At 42.2% G+C, this 19842-nt stretch overlaps 1 protein-coding gene across 2 annotated transcripts in view; it reads right to left on the reverse strand.

Annotated features, from left to right (window-relative positions):
• The window catches only part of LOC117479029 (protein unc-13 homolog B-like), a 66919-nt gene that overhangs the window by 29448 nt on the left and 17629 nt on the right, over positions 1-19842 (reverse strand). For both annotated transcript variants that reach the window (XM_034126044.1, XM_034126046.1), the window contains exons 3-8: positions 17265-17364; positions 15444-15561; positions 14976-15099; positions 12861-12934; positions 12523-12580; positions 10924-11137 (exon numbers count right to left, since the gene is read on the reverse strand). In XM_034126044.1, the coding sequence (XP_033981935.1) occupies positions 10924-11137; positions 12523-12580; positions 12861-12934; positions 14976-15099; positions 15444-15561; positions 17265-17364 (688 nt within the window). The remainder of the gene's footprint in view (positions 1-10923; positions 11138-12522; positions 12581-12860; positions 12935-14975; positions 15100-15443; positions 15562-17264; positions 17365-19842) is intronic.

Here is a 19842-nt window from a genome sequence, read left to right on the forward strand (position 1 = left end):
TTGAAATAGACCACCAGAAAGGGTTTTAAAACCTGAAAACAGACCACTTACTCCTTCAGTTTGAGGCATTGATGGAGTACCTGAGGACGGTGTTTGTGAAAATAGAGATCCAAAAGATTTTCCTGCATCACTTTGTGTTGACATAAAACCAAACAGGGACTTGGCTTCAGGTGGCTCTGCATTTTTGGGCAACTGATTAACCGGAGGAGCTAAATTAGCATGTGCCTCCTTATTATCCGGTGGGGCTGATTTGTCACTTTCTTTACTCTCAGAGTCTCCCTTAATCACCATGGGCTTCTCATGTATTATGTCTCCCTCAACTGCTGGCGTTTCTTTTTCAGAGTTTTCACCTGGATGGGTGGTGTCATATGTCACAGAGGTTTCCGGACAAGCCGCCTCAGTTGCCACCTCACTACTACTTGTCAAGTTGTTAGATTTGACTTGATCGTGAACTGGTAGGGTTGGGTCCACCTTTTTATTTGTGGTAGTCTCAGTGCCAGATGGAGACACTGTAGGTGGCACACTTTCATTCTTAATCTGTGACTGTGGTGTAATGGCAGGCATTGGCTTTGACTCAGCTGGCTTTGGTTCAGTTGGCTTGGGTGGTTGGCCCACACTCCCAAATAAAGATCCACTTATGCCTCCAAGTATTGATGCTCCAGCCTGTGACCCTGCAGTCTGAGCAGTGGCTCCTCCAAACATTCCTCCAAGTAAAGAACCTCCAGGCTGTGCTGTTGCCGCAGATCCTCCAAACATCCCACCCAGTAACGATCCACCAGTCTGGGGACCTACAGACTTGGCAGTGGATCCTCCTCCAAACATACCACCTAATATTGACCCTCCAGGGGTGGGGGCAGGGGTTTGAGGACCAGACTGAGGCGCTGACCCCTTAAATAACCCTCCCAGTAATGATCCCCCTATCTGGGGAGCTGCATTCTCGGTATTGGAGCCCCCAAAAATACCTCCTAACAGTGATCCTCCACTCTGCCCAGTAGCAGCTTGAGGTGCCGTTGCTCCATGTCCAAATAGTGAGTTCTTCTGCTGTTGCTGAGGAACTTCAGAGGAAGCAACTGTTGGTTTGAAAAGGGAGGACATAAAGCCTGTGACTGCATCTGCTGCTGTGTCACCAATAGATTTATCTGACTCTGTAGGCTTTTGTTGTTCCTCGACTACAGTACTTGCTGACTGAGTGGCTGGTGTTGCTTCTTCTACTTTAGAGAGTGTTGCATTTTGACCTGACTGACCACTTAAAAGCTCTGGTGTAGATAATTCAGATTCTTTGGACTGAATATCATTAGCTTTGGTAGTTGGCTTGTCAGCATCTTGGTGATGAGCTTCTTTTGTGACTTCGCCATCAGTTTTTGGTAAGCTTGCCTTAACACACTGGACTGTACCGCCAGGTTGCTGTAATGTTTCTGCCTTTTCATTGCTTTTTGTAACTGTACCACTTGCATATATTTCAGGACCTGCTAGAGCTGGAGCAGTTTTCCTGTCATCATCAGGTTTTGGTAGAATTGTTACATCTGAAGTAGTGTCTGTAAGAGCTGTAGTTGAAGTTTTCTCGTCATCAATGGATGTTGTAGCTGTTAAAGCGGGAGGAACAGATCCTCTAAGTATAGAAGGCAAACTTTGACCAGGTATCTCATTAGGAGCTGAAGCTTCAGGTAAAATACGATTGGGAGCAGATGTGACTGTCTGTGCAGGAGCGGTTTGAGAAGATGACCCTCCCAAAATACCTCCCAATATAGAGCTAGTATTTGGGGTGGTTGAAGTCTGGGCAGCAGTCCCACCAAACAATCCACCAAAGGACCCACTTGTCTGAGGTGCTGTTGCTGAAGCTGCTGATCCCCCAAAAATACCACCCAAGATAGACCCTGCAGTCGGAGATCCTGCAGCCTGGGGAGCAGATCCGCCAAATAAGCCTCCAAGTAAGGACACCCCTGCCTGAGGGCCTGGTGTGGGAGAAGCTCCACTCTTATTGGGACCAACTTGAGTAGAAACCTGAGGAGCAGATCCACCAAATAAGCCTCCAAATAAGGATCCCCCTGTCTGAGGGCCTGGTGTCGGAGGAGCAGACCCTCCAAATAAACCACCTAGTAAAGACCCCCCTGTCTGAGGGCCTGGTGTCGGAGGAGCTCCACTCTGAGGAGAAGCCTGAGGAGCAGACCCTCCAAATAAACCACCTAGTAAAGACCCCCCTGTTTGAGGGCCTGGTGTCGGATGAGCTTCACTCTGAGGAGAAGCCTGAGGAGCAGACCCTCCAAATAAACCACCTAGTAAAGACCCCCCTGTTTGAGAAGCTGGTTTTTGGGTTGAAGAGCCTCCAAACATTGCCCCCAATAGAGAACTTTCAGGCTGAGAAGAAGGCTGAGGAGCAGAACCTCCAAGCAAGGACATCAGACCTTTGCCTGGTGAGTCTTTGGGATCTGATCCACTAATCATAGACAGAAAGCCGGAAGCTGGGGATTGGTTACTGGTGGTAGGATCGTGGGGTGCACTTTCTGTGCTTGTTTCCTTTTGAACAGTGACAATTTCTGAATCTGGATCCATAGATGCAATATCAGTGCCTTTATTTGTAGCATCCTGTGAAGTATCTACAGTAGCTTCTTTGGATGACCTTACATTCACATCACTTGATATTTCACTGGGTGCTGCTTGGCCATGGCTACTGGTAACAGATGATATTTGGGAAGAACCTTGTGCTGTTGGTGGCACTTTAGTGTCGAAAGTTGATGATGAATTGGGAGTTTGTTGTGGAGGTTGTGGAGGTGTCAATATATCATTAAAAACAGAGAATATACTCTTTGCCTGTTCTTTTGGTGGTGCAGCTCCTGCTGGTTGAGGAGTACTGGGTCCACTAAACATGGAAAACAAAGTGCTTTTTGGAGTGTCACTAGAGGTAGAAAAGCCACCTAATATTCCCCCAAGTACAGAGGCAGCTGGCTGCCCTTGTCCTTGTGGCTGTGCTTGTGGTTTAGATTGTGTGTTGGGTTCCCCTTGTAGTTGAGTTTGTGATTTGGCTACTCTTTGTTGAGATAAGGGTGTTGTTGGCTGAGGTTGCGGAGGACTGGGTTCACTAAACATTGAAAACAGTCCCTTCATTGGGCTTTCAGTTGAACTTGTTGACCCAGGCAAAATCCCCCCTAGTAAAGATCCTGTTTGAGCTTGCTGTTGGTTGCTGGGACCACCAAACATTGAAAGGAATCCTGTATTTGGGGGGTCTTTAGGAGGAACAGTTCCCTGTTGTGGTACGTCAGCAGTAGGCTTGGTTTGAGGGGGAGGCTGAGGAGGACTTGATCCTCCAAACATTGATAATAAACTTTTGCCGAGTGATTCCTGTTGAGGAGGTTGTGGAGCTGCACTTGGTGGTCGTGCTTGAGGCAATGGCTCAGTTTTAGTTGCAGCTTGTGGGGGATTGGGCCCACTAAATATTGATAATATACTTTTACCCAGTGATTCTTCTTGTGGAGCTGTAGTTGATGCAGCTGATTGAGGTGTGGGTCCTGATTGGGCAGTTGCGGATCCTGACAGCATTTCTCCGATTGAAAATCCAAAAAGTCCGCCAGATGGTTTAGTTTCATTTTTTTTCTGTTCTGTAGTTGGCATAGTTTCTGATCGGCTTGTAAACGGGCCTGGCAAAGAACTGGGAGGAAATGGTTGGGATATACTTTTGTTTGGGGGTTGGCTCGGCACAGGGCTACCGCTTTGGTCCATGGTTCGTTGTCTCTGTAAACCCTTAGGTTTAGATGCTGATGTCAATGAACCTTCTGTAACACTCGGTTTCATTTGCTGTTTCTGAGGCGGAGGGGGCTCAGCGCTAAATAGGCTGCTTATTGATCCAAATAGATTTGACACTCCTGTAGCTTCTTTATTTGTGGGAACACTGCCTGGTAGGGATGCAGTGCTGCAAGTTTTGCTCTGCTCATTGGAAGATATCTGAGAACATTTCTGGGCATCTGGCATGGGTTCTTCTATTCCAACTGCAGATTTGAGAAAGTTCATGAAGCCTGCCTGTTCAGGTTGTTTCTCCACTGGTATATCCACTGGCTTATCAGCTGTACATGGTCCATGTTTAATAAGAGCTTCTTTTGTTTCTAAAGGCACTGGTACATTGGGCTGTGTTGGTGGGGTTGCTTGTTGTGCCATGGTAGCCTGACGTGTAAGTATAGGTTTCTGTGAAGCTGTATGTGATTGAATTGAGGGTTGGGTTACTTGACTCGTTGTTTTGACTGTAGGCAAAATTCTTTTATGTGTGCTAGTGGACATCTGCATTTGTTGAGTCACATCAGCAGTAGATTCCTCTTTGATAATCTTTGACTTCAGACATTGGAAACCTGATGCAAGAATGTTCTTAGATTTGTTGTCAGAAGCTTTCTCACAGTTGTTAATGCTAGTTTTGTTTAACTCCGCCTGTGATGTTTTTCCAACAAAAGAGGATATAAGGGAAGAAACCTGTTTGACATGACGATTAGGTTGTTCTTCTCCCGGGGACACTCTTTCCCTCCATTCCTTCTGTGATACATCTTCTACATGCTTCACTGTAACTCCTGTTGATGAACGCCGCCGTTGACAAGGCCTGTAACAGTTGTGAAGTAGCTGCTGATTGGAATTTTCAGATGGATTAGAGTTCAAAGAAACAGCCAGCTTTTGAGCAAGAAATGTCTTCGTTTCCTGGTTGTTCCAATAAGGACCATTGTGGTCATTATTACGACAGGAAAGGTCAATAACATCTTTGCATTGGTCGCCATTGATATAACCATTCTGTCTTGGATCCACCCTGACTTTGTTTAATCTGTAAGATGTGAAATCTACACCTTGTTGCCCTTGTGACAGAAATGAATTCTCAAACATTTCAGAGAACTGTTGAAGATTTAAATTCATGATCTGATTTCCTTTTCTATAGGCAGCAGACAAATCCAGGGGGGCATTAACGAATATAGAATCACTGTTATCTTGACCGGGTAGCCATAAAAGCTCATCCTCATTGTAGAGTGGGATTTTAAAGCCACACACTGAAACCATTTCACTGTGTAACCAAGCACTGGGAAAACCATCTAAATGCTGTGCATTTTCCAAAGACTCGCCTTCAGGGGCACAAGCATACACATATTCGCCTTCTGCATCTGTAAGCAAGGCATAAATGTACTCGTGATCTGTGTAAACAAAGTAGCCACAGTCACTATCTTCTGCTGGCCACCACATCCCTTGCTCCAAAAGTGCAAGCCACTGCTGATACCACTCTGTGTCTTCGAGGTACTGGGAGTCTTCCATCTCAGTTGGGGCACTTGGGGGATACATTGAATCTATTTGTCTATTCAAATTAAACTGATTCTGATGGAACATACCATTAGTATGAAAGTTTTGTTGGGCTGTATTATCCATTCCATATAGCCAGTTAGCTGAATAGGATAAGCTTGGTGCAGTCTCCTCGTAATAACCTTCATGATATGAAACCCCATTCAAGCTGTATGTGCTGCCATTATTAAAAGAGTGACGTCTCGCAACATTTGCATTACTCGGTTTATTAGTTAAGTTCAACGCACCCTCCTCATGAAGCGAATGTTCTTTGTTTCCCAAGTCTTCGTGGCTGTTCCATAATTTCCTCTTGGGATATGGATCATCATTGTGTTGCTCAAACTGATATGGTTGAATTTGTTCCTGGCAAACAACACCTTGCATTGGTCCGGTTGAGTTAAATGGCTGATATGTATTTGAGGGGCTGTGAGGAAGAGCAGATGTCTCACAGCTCTGTCTATACAGTTGATCCTGGATTTCATAATTTAGTGACTCATTCTGTAACATCTGCAAAAGAGCACTTTCACGGATCCATTGGTTTTCATCATAAGAGGGACTTGTTCTATAAGGAGACAACTGACCCTGGTTAAGATTTTGCCCTGTTACTTCATACAAAGAGGAAGTGCTTCTGCCAATAAATGGCTGCATGGACATTATTGACGGAAGAGTATGGCTTTGTAAAAGTGAATGAATATTTCCTGTACTATAAGCCATTGGGGGAACTGACTGAGGTGTGCCGGAATAATATATCTGAGATATATTGCCATTGCTAATTGAGGAATATGGTGCTTGATTCTGAAGAGATCTTGCAAAAGTAGCAGTGGTTCTTAAATCCAAACTCTCACCATCAATTGACACAGGTACCGTAATAAAAGCATGTCTGCTCTGTCCAGGATAGAGAGAATCCCGGTCCCTTCCAAAGTCTGCGGAAGCACTTTTTAATAAGCCTGAATGTAACTCTGTGTACTTATTTGAGGGTGTCTGTGGTTCTGTAATTTGACCAGATGTGTCTATTTGTTTGGGAGTGCAAGCTTCCTCAGTTACATTTTTGCCAAAGAGTCCAGATGAAAACCCTTGTTGGGCAGGTCTAAGAAACCTCTTCTCTTTCTCTGTATGTTCTTGTGAGGATTGTTGTGCTACACTAGTGTGAAGTGGGGTCTTCATTGTGACTGAATTATTATTGACTCTCTCATGCAGTGATTGTACTGCCGATGTCTGGCAGGTTGGATCGATGTTTTCAGATGATTTTGTGAATTTGTTAAACAACCCTGAGAGCATGCCAGATTGACTTGCAGTGTCCACGTGTGTTTCAATGGGTTGGTTGCTTTGAACTGGTCTTTCTAGTTGTGTCTCATGGATCATTTCAGACTGCTGCTGTTGACCCATATTTTCTGACGAGGATTTGAATAGTCCAGAAAGCAAACCACTAGATTGAGTGGTTCTTTGTGATGAGCTATTTTGTGGTTGATTTTGATTGGACATTGGGAAATCTCTTGCACTTGGTTGCTCATAGCTAGATTTACTTGGCATAATTCCATGCTGCTGAGCTGATGGGGGCTCTTGTTTATTAATGTTGTCTGCTGAAGCAAATTTAAAGAGACCAGATAAAATACCACTTTGTTGGGATGGTTGCCGCTGGAGTGGAACCGTTTGTTGTCGAGTAAAGCCTGGCTGCTGATTTGATGCTCTATTTCTGAGATGATGCCCTTGGTTTGGATCTTGTTGACTATGCTGTTGATTGAAACCCTGTTGATTGTGTTGAACATTGCTTTGTTGTTGCTGAACTGTTTGGCTGCCTGAAACATTCTCAGATGAGGCAAATGTAAACAAGCCAGACAAAAGCCCCTTTTGCTGAGATTGCGTTTGCTGTGTTTCATTAGAAATCTGCTGCTGGCCAGTTAGATTTCCAGGGATGTTCCTCTGCTTTTCAGCTTCAGAAGGCTGCACATTTTGTGGTATACTTTCTGTTGATGAAAACTTCAATAACCCTGAGACAAGGCCCGCCATCCGTGGTCCTGAAGTACTTTGTTGTGGTGGAGGTTGATTGGGAATCTGTGGGAGATCACTGCTCCTGTGTGGTTGATTGTTTTGGGAAGCCTGATGTGGCATATTGGCAGAAAGCTCACTGGAAGAGCCAAATTTAAGAAGTCCAGATAGCAGTCCTTGTTTTGGTTGATTCGAGCCCATAGGAGAGTTGTCTTCGGTTGAGCTCCCTTTAAAAAGACCTGTCAAAAAACTTTGTGATTCTGTCTGATTTGGGGCTTGATGCTCCATTCCATGGGGGGCAATTGGTTTCTGATTCGAAAGTTGTTGTGCTTGTTGTTGTTGTTGTGAGCTGGATGGCACATTGCTGTTTTGACTTTGCAAATTACTAGTCACATTCTGGTTTGAAGCAGACGGAGCAGAGGTAGGGTTAAATATACTGGAAAACCATCCTTTTTCAGTGTTTTCCTGGGGCACAGCAGGATTTTGTGTAATTGTGGTAGAGGTTGTTGAAGTTGAATTATGATATGATCGCGCAGGATTCTGTGTGTTCATGGAGACACTAACATCTTCACTAGATGCAAACTTTAAAAAACCAGAGAGCATGCCTCCCTCTGCTTTGGGGCGTTGAGTTGAGACATTTTCAGAGGAGAGGAAAGGCGGTCTACTGCTCAATGATGGGTCCTCTACTGGTTTTTTGTAGTCGGGGAGCCTCTGTAGATCTAAACACTGGATAAACCGTCAGAGGTGGAGCTCCCTGGGGGGGAATGAGGCCAGCAGGTGTGAGCAATGAACTCAATGACTTCTTGAAAGGACTAAAGAATCCAGAATGTACTGATTCTGTTTGGCTAGTGGACCTTGCTGGACCCAGATTAGGCACATGTTCTTGTTTGAAAATCATTGGATTTTCTATGCCATACATATTTCCATCTCGTTTTTGTTCCGAATGTTTCTCTTGCAATGAACTGAATGTTTCGGATTTTCTATCTCCTTCTGCTGCCATTGACTGTTTACCTTGATGAACATATTGCTCGTCCCCTTGTGTATGGCCTGGAGGATTTGTGGATGTTGGTGCCTTTTCAGCGGCGTTCCCATTATCTACTGCAGAAAAAAGTTTTAAAGGATTCAATTTTCCCAGGACTGAGTTACCTGGAGCATTTTGAGGTTTGGTTACACATTCTAGTACATGTTCTTTTTTACTAGTCTGACTCCTTGTGGGAGACTTTGTTTCTTGATAATGACCTTGTGTCTTGGCATATTGTGATGGATGAGAAGGCGGAGAACTGAATGGTTTTTCATGAGAATTGTCTACCGGAGATACAACAGCTACAGGAGCTGAGCTATTTGATTTGGGAATGAAGGAAAATAGTTTTGTTAGTCCAGATTGGTTGGAGGGTTCTGCAGATGGCGCCTGTTGAGATGGGACCGGCTGTTTGGGGCCTCCTCCAACTTTGTCAGTAAGAGAACTAAATAATGAGCTCATGGCATTTTTTACTCCTGAAATGCCCTGATCAGGAGTTTGTGATTGGGTTTCTTCTTTAGGATCTGTTGATGAACTATTTTGCTCATCGCCGAGAGAATTGGTTCTATAGCTTCCAATAGATGATAGCCTAGATTTGTTTGATTTAGGAAGGGAACCATACTTGCTCATTTCTTCTTCTTTTTCAGCAAGGTATTCAGAAACAGTTTCAACTAGACACTGGAGTTCATCCAAAGGGTCTACGTATTCATCACTTGGTTCCTCTACAGGAGAGAGCATTGCCTCTGGGGCCCAACCTCCAAGTTTAGCTTTGCCAGACTTTTTCTCTCGAGGACCATGAGAATTCTCTGAGGGACAGGAGAGGGAATACCTGTCTTTATAATGTCTTGCGTTCTCCGAGTAATAGTCTTGAGCCATAAAGGCGATATCATCAATATCCTCCTCTGCTCCCATGGAGTAGCGAAGATCCTCAGAGTCCTCGAAATCAAAATCAAACCGTTTCCTCATTCTACCCTCTTGCTCTTTTTTGTATGCCACATAATTCTCCAAGGTGTTGTCTAGCTCATTTTTCGCCCACATCCTTGTCTTGTAGAGAAGGCCATTTTGGTACGGCCTGAGGCAGGATGTTATGCGCTCCTCTTCTTCCTGCATCTCAACTACCTGCCGCATAAATAGCTCCCCTCTCTTCTCACGGAGCAGTGCAATGTCAGAGGGGAAAGCCTCTTCTCTTTTTTTGTCAGCATCTGTACTTAGCAACCCTCCTGGGTCTCTTATCTTTTTCTTTCGCCGTCGATCAATAGTGTCATAACCCTGGGGGTAGGTGGGAGGCAGAAAACCACTGCGTTGAGTATTTTGACTGGTAGAGGTGCGTGACGACTCAGGGTCGGGTCTTCCCATTCGAAGGATAACATTTTCTTCTTCATCATCCAAGAATTCACTCAAGTGAGGCTTGCTCTGTCCTTTGTATTTGTTTTCCCAATCTTCAACGCCCATGCCAGAATCCACAGGTATAATTCTGACCCTTCCTTTCTGATTTAATGGTCTAATTTAGTTTAATTAATTGATGTTACAAAAGGGAGGGAAAGAGCATAGGGACAGAAAAGAAGCAAATAAAGAAGAAGAAAAAAAAAATGCAAACAAAAGTTAAGCAGAAAAATAAACAGAAATAAAGACGAGAACAGTTTCATGCAAATGTAAAGACGGAATTCAGATTAGCTAGCAATGTTTTTTAAGAATGAATTGGAAAAGCTTGGTTACAATGATAATGCAAAGAAAATTGCAATACATTTACTCTAAAACTCTAAAAATACCATCAAATATATATTACTGTGCATGGGTATTAAACAGTATGTCTTAGGATTTCTTCAGTGAAATGGCTTAACTATCAACCAACGAAACAGACCCTCATGACCAAAAACAAACACGACTGATGAGCTCTCCCCGACTGTAATCCAATTGTTTTCTTTTTTCTGATGTAGAATTATCCGGATCAACTTCCTATCGTTCCACACAGGCTGATTTGCAGCAGTCTCACTGGTACCCATGTATTTTACAACAATCCATGAGTAAACAAAAGTACATCCAGTGCACTGGGACCATTATTATTGACCAAAACTGGCTTCAAAATAAAAACAACGACAGTATAATATATTATTATTCCTATAGTGAAAGTCACGCTGTTCTTTTCCTCTTTAAATTGAAAGTAATGTATTTGATTTATAATTTGAGTGTAATATGCCTTGTGACAAAATCCATTTAGCCTATGAAGTATGGATCCCTCTTCTTTTAACAAACCATTTACTCTGTCACAAAAAATTAAAAGCTCCAGCCATGTTTGATTCTAGGTCAGATAAACTATTCAGAAGAAAGAAATATGCATAATTGTTTAACCGCCTACTTTTGCCATTAGGCTATAACTCTAAAAGTGAAGGCCCTCCGACGTATGTATTTTATAAAAAAAAGAGAGAAATTATATACTTTAAGATAACCTAATGTCTTATAAGGTTCATTGTTGAGATAAAGATCATTTCTGATTAATAAGGGTGTTGTTGGTGGCATTCTTGTTTCAATATTGATTTCAGAGAGTGCTGCCTATGTGATTGGGACTCTGTGACAAAGTTAAGAGTTTCATTCAGAAGGTGTGTTTCGATGGATACTCTCCCTACCTGGTTGCTATCTGGTCCCTGTAGTCCAGGTCCAAACTGTGGACAGAGTCTGTGCAGGAGTCCGGGTGCTGCTGCTGCCGAGGCCCCATGGGATACTGGTGCATGGAGGAGTTGGGCTGAGCCGTTGTGTGGTAACGCGGAGGCAGGCTGTTACTGGTCTCACTGCGATAGTCACTGTCCCGGTCGTCTACGGCACTGTCCTGGTCATCCAGAGCTGCAAAAAGGAAACAGGGTGAGCTAAGTGAAGGAATCTCACCTGAAACATCTATAAGTATGCTTTGTGTGGCAGCAAGCATTTGAAAATAAAATCCTCATTAACTCATGTCAAAGCGGAAGATGCCAACCAGTTCAAATGTTGTCTAAGTGGACAAAATTGTTTGCAGTTTATCAAATAAACAAAAGTAAAACAGCATATGCCAGGTTGAAATTAAGGGCAATGGGCATGCATTTTTTTTAAAGATTATATGGTATTTATACATACAAGATTTCCTGCTTAATGGAAAAACATTGAGCTTTATCTACGTTATCCTTGATGTTTATATTGTACAACACGTATCATATACTAGTAATGATCATAAGAAAAGCACCTCAACATTTTTGAAAGTAACCTTGCCAAACCTAATAATAACCCTTAACCTTTTTCAAGAGTGAGTTTGGTGTGTACTGGAGGCGACAGCTGAGTTTATCTTTCCAGAGCGATAAAGGGAGAGTGTTAAGATAAACTGATTCTATTGATATCTCTTGGGAGGACAACAAAATGTCAAGGTGACATACAGTCAAAAATATAGTTTAGCAATGACTACAACCTATAGGTTCAAAGATGCAACTGCAACGTGCACCCTTTAGGATTTGATAAGGGCTCCTGTTGTTCAGCATTATATCTATGTATTGCTACTCACTAAATGTCTACATTTCAAGGAGAGAAAACACTGACTTTCTGACATTTATCTTTCTAGGATGTGTCATATAGCAATATTGTAAGTATTAAGGTAACATGGGTAATGAGAATTATATGACCGCAGCACAGAGCATAAAAAGGAAAACAGCATAAGCAGGAAAAGGAAGCTGAAAAAAGAGGAAAAAAGGGGATTAGGAAATCATTGAGGAAAAAGTGTTAGGGTGGAATAATGATATTAAAATGCAATAAAACCTTATAGATTATATGTTATCGGGGAATGTGGGACATTAGGACATGCAGAGGGCACTGAGGATTGGCCGGGGGGGGAGAATTTGATCAAGTTTTGTTTACATACTCAGAGGCTCAGCCCATCCGAAATAGTTGCCTGGTGAAAGTGCAGACGTTACAAGTGAGAGGTACAGTCAGAGGAGGCAGGGGTTGTGAAAACAAAAGTGTCCCTGTTTTGTAATAGTAAGAGGATGAGGGAAAACCCCATCAGAGAGGAAGACAAACATTTGACATGCATACGGGTTCAAAAGATAGAAGGACTCTTTTTTTAAGTCTTCATTTTAAACTCTGATTAAAGAGGATTTCAGTTCGGCAGAACAGTAAGGAAGTGAGAGGAAATCATATTAAAGTCTGAAAATAGAAAGACGGAGAAATGGCTCTATCTAGAGGTCAAAAGGAGCGTGTGCACTCACAGCACTGGGAGGCGGCAAATGGCAGAGGGCGACTCTGAACGTCATCGTGAAGAGGATACTACAGAGGAGAGAGGGAGAGAAAACAGCATTCAATTTGTTTTGCATGTTGGCATATATCTATTATTTACTACAACAATTCACCATTACCACTCCATCAATATTTATAAAAAGGAAAACCAGTCATGTGGCATCAGAAGAAGATGTAGTAGACGAAAACATTCAGCACATCTTATAAGACATACAGAGTGATTATCAGTATGAATAAACTGATATGCGGTGCTTTCTTGAAACAAATATGAATACAAATACAAGTCAAATATTGTCAAATTGCACTTTACCTCATCATGGATCCCCATGGTATTGATGCGATCCAGCTTGCCTGTCCAGTACTCAGCCTCATCATCTGGGATGTCTACATAAAACACACACACACACACACACACACACACACACACACACACACACACACACACACACACACACACACACACACACACACACACACACACACACACACACACACACACACACACACACACACACACACACCACACACACACACACACACACACACACACACACACACACACACACACACACACACACACACACACACACACACACACACACACACACACACACACACACACACACACACGTCACCTTACTGTGTTTGAAGTAAACATCCTGCTCATCATAGAGCAGGATAAATATTGGCTGCCAAACTAAAGCAAACAGATTCACTTAATTGTAAACAAACGATTAAATATGCTATAACAAAAGAAGTCATCACGATGTCCTATTATTCAGGACAGTGTGGAAAGTTTCCAAAACAACTTGAACCTGTGTCTGGTTTTCTAAATTCTACATGGAGTGGTACATCTTACTTTAGGCCAATTTTGGCTAATTCGACAACATCTCTTTCTGTGAGAGCAGCAGCCATCAAAACAAGGAACTTCACCAAACTCAATGTATTCTACTCTGATATAACTTTATTAATGAACAGATCATTTATATATATAAAATAGTTTGTATTTTCATTAACTTAATCATGTTTATCTGTGTATATTTCTGGCAATATTACTCCCCTCAGCCAGCTCTGTAATCCATTAATATTCTCATCAACAATAGCCCTCATACAATCCATTAAAATAATCAAATTATTAGATTGTTTTAAGTATTGGAGCAGGTCGTCTCACTATTCCCTCTTTGCAGGGGGATTTGCTGCTGCTCAGTCGACAGATGCACATTAAAGGCCACTCACACAAAGGCCAGGGCTTCAAAGACACACCGACCCACAGCTTTAATGAACGGCTGTGGTGGCTCAGAGAGTCACGATGGCCTCCTGCAACCTTGAAAGGTCTCCTCTTGAATACAAATAAAAAAACACTTGGTGGACAGACTCCCTGCTCTAACTTTGATGATCACAGGGCTTGAGCTTAATATGGAGTCCTGGTATCAGAGATACTGTAGGATAACTGTGGTCAAACCCACAGAGAACAGGAGGAGCACAGGGGACGACCACCCTCTGGATATAACTGAATGGTACCCTAGGGCAAATATATTTGAATGAAATTCATTGAAATTACTTTTTTTAAATGCTAAGTCAAGCTAATAGCTAATCAAGGAGGTGTCTGAGGTCTAGCATGTTCTTTGATCAATGAACATGAAATTAGTATAAATGAAGTCTGCAGGAAAAGTATGTTGAAAATAAAAAGATTGTGGGATGTTTGATTAAGCTAAGGGAAATGTCCCAGTAATACTCTCCTCTTCTTCATTTTAGCTATATATAAACATATTCTTAATAGTTCCTTAATCCTGTTGGCCACAATGGAACAGCCTGGCGAAGACCAAATTATATTTACTGAACCTAAGTTAATAAAGGAAGATCTGCCATATATGAGTCAGTGCCCTCAATTTAAGCAGACCAGAAACTCCTAATCCCCAGTGGAACCAGAGACGGGACATTAGGCGGTTGGACGAACGTCTAAGAGTGCCCTGTTTCTAGACATTAGCTGTTCAACTTAAGTGTCCTGATTTAATGAGATAACGCTATTTGGTTATGATTTAATTTTGTTACGGGGAGAAAGTGACCTTGTACTCTTCTTGAACATGTTGTTCATTTAGTCTTTTATTTTTGTATTTGAATTCAAATGACAGATGCTTGCATAAGACTACAGGACACCAGGTTAGAAGATACGATTCATTTGAAAGGCAGTGCCCCAGGCTGGATAGCATTTCCTGAGCTGGTGACATTTCAGCAGGAAACACGTGTGCACCTTTGTGTACCTCATTGGATGACGGTTTGATTTGCCCTACGCTAACCAGAAACTCAAATTTACTTTTTATTATCATGCACCCATTGTGGTCAGAGCTGGTACTTGAGATGATGGGAAAATGTCTTTCATAAAGACCTGAACTTGACAACTGTGTCAGAGACTCTCGCATCTCACCAAAAGGCAGCTCGAAGCGAGTGTCCAGCAGGACTCGATGAGGCGTTTGGTTCTTGGTGCCATATATCTCATCTGCCTTCATCAGGACCTCTGCGTCCAGAAAGAGCCAGTCCCCCGAGCCCTCCTGCAATGAAGACACATATATTGATATTGACATTTGGACAGTTGGATCTTCTTAGTGTTCATTATTCTACTAACTTTCTGCCATCATTATCAGTAATCATCATTTTCAAGTATTATATCTTAGGTTTATATCTGTGTTTGTACTAGTGTTTTTCTTTTTAACATTTGATAGAGCAGGGAGATGTGTCTGTTGTCTGTGTTTGTTTTTAGAGTGTGTCAGGATTGATCCCTTGTCTTTTTTATCTGCAAACTAAATCTACCTACAGTACGGGTACAAATAAAGAACCTGAACCTGATCTCACAGAATGTGTGTTATTTCTATTGTGTATGGGTGCATATGCGTACCTCCTCTGATTGTTGGATACCCTTCAGAGGAATCCATGATGTCCCCACCATGGTGTCCCAGATGAGGCCTTTGTTCCACACCTCGACAATGAGGCCGAGGTCCAGCTTGTTGATCTCACTGAGGAAAGATTCAAATTAAAAAAATGATGAAGTACTGTCAAGCGTGTTTATATCACTTTTTGAAAACCCAAGGGTTGGAAATGTCAGCACACTCAGCGGATAATAACAATAGTTGTGTAGTTTGAGCCCTTGTTATCAGAAAACAAGTTTCTGATCGCCATTAAATTCACACACAAATGTCTCCATAGTTACTGCCAGGCCCCATAACTGTCGATGACAAAGGCTACTTCCTTTCTTCGTTGTGTGTTAGCTATCATAATACATTCAAGCCTTGTGTTGTCATTCAACGTGCTTTTCAAAGGGCTTGAAAAACAGCTTGATGACAGCAACAAAATGGCATATCAATTTTGAAAGGAGCAGCGCTACAAGGGCATTTGCATATTCTCTCTATCTGTGGCAGTTTATAGCGATTGAAGGGCCAAACAAAAGGAAGATGAGAGGAAAAGATAATCAAAGAGAGCAGCTCATTGAGAAAAATTAAGGGGGGGGGCTGAGTGTCCAGGTGCATATTGGCATTTACTGTAGGCTTTCTAAATCATGTGCTCATTCATGCATATAATGATATATACAGTTAGAACAATATAAAAAAGGCATGATATATCATTTGCTATATACCATGATATATGATAGGACTTAAATGTATTATTTCTCTATAATTTATTTCACACATACTAACTTAGGCTTTCCTGTGTGTTTTTGTTATACAGATTTTTTATTATTGACTTAACAGAAATCATTATATATCCTGATATTGTTTACCCAAATATTAAAGAGGCCCTATAATGCACATTTCTGGTTCATATTTTATATTTAGTGCCTCTAGTGTGACATGTGTATATGCTTCGATGTTCAAAAAGGTATTTATAGGTCTAAGCCTATCATGTACAATGTGTAGCGAATAGAAGTGTGAGTGTTACAAAGTGATGTCACCATGTTAGGAAAGTAAACTAAGGAGGGTTTTTTTAAATCTTTTTAACAGATTTGACATACGAATGGTGCTGGGCATTTGCTGGAAATGTAGATGAATATATATATATGTTTTTTTTTTGGTTTACATCATAGCTGACACATCATTAATGGACAGCAGAGCGATGAAGGTCTGGAAAAACAAACAGTGTAGCAATGAGCGACTTAACAAAAGACAAACAATGACACGCATGCAACAACGTGCCGGCTCTCTTGTCACCATAGATACCTTTCACGGGGAAAGTAAAACGAGGAAATTAAACCAATGAATTACAAAGAGGAAATGAACAGCAGCTGTTTAACAAGATACTCGCACAGCGTGAAAACAAAGACACCTTTCCCCGAGCTCAAAGCACCAGGTAGGAACTAGGCTGGGGACCGTTCACATTAATACAATAAATAAATGAATGATACTGATTATATAATAATATGGGATATTATGAACATATTTTTGATATTCTATTCTATTTTATTTTACATTTAATTATTTGTTTTAACATTTGTATTGCACCATTACTTATCGTTTATATGTGTATTTAAATATATTTATTCAATAATATTTTATATCATTTTAAAAAGGGAGCAACTGGCCAAACCAGTCTTATAAAAACATTCTGGTTGTAGTTTGTATTGAAGTGCTTGATGTCAGTGCAGAATTAGCTTTCTTTACCATGAAAGTCATATTTATTGCAGTTGGTGAATTATTAAATTGTGTCTTTGTTTGATATAACTTACAACATGAAATCCTGTTCCCAGCAGGGCTGGTCCCCACGCACAGTGATCGTCGTGCTCTTGACATTCTGCACCTTCAGCGTCACGTAGGTGTTGAACTTGTCTGAAAACAAAAGGAAAAGAGAGATTATGTTTAAATTATAGCGAGGCATGTAATGTCCTTTTGAAAAGGAGACAATCGGAAGCAATGTTGAGCCCTTTCTAGACTATAAGCAATACAGTTTGATGGCCATTTACGGAGTTCATACAATTGAAATAATAATAAATAATTGTCCCCTTGTTACGACATCTCTCTCTCTCGTTTTTTTCCTTCCCTTTTTTTTTATTTCACTGAAAACTCAATAAATCCAATTTCAAAATATAGTGAGGTACACTTACTGCAAATACATGCGAGAGACTTGTGTATTATTATAAGAGAACATGAGATGAAAAAGCTCTACAGATGATTGGTACAGTAATATTTATCAGACAAAACGGGGCCAAAATACATCATTTAAAAAATGGTCAACAGTCATAAGATGATACAATATAAAGACATATATTTAAGTCGAAACAAATCAAAAGGCGACCTACGCACTTTCAAGTAATACTACATTAATATTCACCGGGCCGGGCTTTGTGTGGTAGACATCAGGAGATCCAGTGAGAGTGAAAGCAGATAAGCCCACCCCCCCAACTAAGTCAAGCCAAGCCAAGCCAGGCCAGGCCATCACACTGACTCTGTTAATCTCCATGCAGAGCCAACCTCATGCAGCATGCAAAGTCTTTACTGCACAGTGAATACCATCTTCTTTTGAAACTACTCTATTCATTGCACTCTTAATATGGAGTGTGTCATAGAGGCAGAAGGTCCGCTGTTACCCATGACCTGTTTCTGCTGCGGAAAGGTCTCCGTCAGCCCCGATAGCATCAAGACTAACATTGAAATTCAGTTCAGTCAAAGGTGAAGGCAGTCTTAACAAAGAAAGGTACAATATAATGGCGGATTGCAGGGTGTTGTAGTTATTTGTGCAAAAATCACAGAAAATAAAAATGTTGTAGCCTTAACATTTGGAGATTTTGGACCTGGAATGTTATATATCAGAATATAAATAAACAATAATTGTTAAATGGTAAATGGATTTCCCTTTACATATAAAGGTCAGCATCTACACACATTCAAACACTGTTGGCCACAGCATCGGGAGCAACTTGGGGTTAAGCATCTGCCCAAGGACACTGACAGCAGAGGCTGGAGATTGAACCACCGACCACCCGACTGTTGGACGACCCTCCTGGGCCACAGCAACTTTAATCTAAAAAAATATCGATAAATCAATCAATGATGAAGAAAAGTGTTGTTTGCAGCCCTAGCTGGGACTGTTTGCTTTTGTAACGTGGAGTCAAGTGCCTGTCTGCGAGTGTGTAGACGATTTTCACACCCAGTGATCTCCATCAGCCTCCATCATGGCGGTAAGCAGAGCCACAACACCCATCCGTCTGCACCAGCTGTCAGCGCGGGGGGAAGAGGGCTGAGGGGGAGGGGGGGGGGGGGGGGGGGGAGCGGAGGGCGGATTAGACGGCGCGTGACGCAGCCATCCCACTTTTCATTTCCCGCTGCAGGGAGAGGGAGCATCAGCACCAGGGGGGGGGGGGGGGGGGGGTCTTCCCTGAGACTCACACTATACAAATAAATAAATACGACCCCCTACCTGGGCACTCAAGCAGCTGGAGGAACGACTTACACTGAGACCCCGTCCACACGGAGACGAAACGGGTGCCGCGGCTACGGAGCCCTCAAACGATAACGCATCCCAAAGTGGGAAGATCTGGTAACGTAACGCTTGCGGCACCGTGTGTACGCCCTAAACGATCATAGCCCCGCCTCTCCCCACCTCTCCTGCTCACCCCCGCGTCATTGCTGATGCGTTTCGCCAACAACAACAATGGCGGATTACAGGGTTGCGTTCGTGCTCCAGACGCTACTGACCATGATACAGATGTTAGTGCAAAATCTACAGCTCCTCTACCACAACGATCAGCAACAAGTGGACATGGAGAACTACATGAACTACATGTTGCTAAATCCACTGCGGAGAATAAACAGAAGGGCAACCAGGCAACCATGGCAACCATACTCGGGGGTCTTATTCGCTGCTTTTGGTGTATTTTGTGACGGAAGTACAGCGCCACTTACAGGCCCGGCATATGAACTACAGCGTCTCCAGCGGGTCGAGCGGTCTCGTGTGGACGGGCACGTTTCTTGAGCCGATTCCGTGTGGATGGAAGACTTTTTGGATATCGACCTAGTTTTTTTTTCGTTTTCGTCTCCGTGTGGACAGGGCCTGAAACTCTGATCTTGGGTTTTGGTTCATATTGTATCACACTTCATACTAAATTATTACAATTTTGTAAACGTTAAGATTTGAGAATTTTAACTATGAAACTGTATATAGATGAAATAACCAGATAGGTCATCCGTTTTGGCCTTATCCATTAAACAGGCCTAATATGGGTTATCCCTGTAGTGTGTTATATAGGTTTTTGTGGAAATAAATGGTCTACAAAGGCTAAAATCCACTCCAAAAAGTTCCCAACAGAC

The sequence above is a fragment of the Trematomus bernacchii genome, unplaced genomic scaffold (genome assembly GCF_902827165.1).
Source record: "Trematomus bernacchii unplaced genomic scaffold, fTreBer1.1, whole genome shotgun sequence".
Taxonomy (NCBI): Eukaryota; Metazoa; Chordata; class Actinopteri; order Perciformes; family Nototheniidae; genus Trematomus; species Trematomus bernacchii.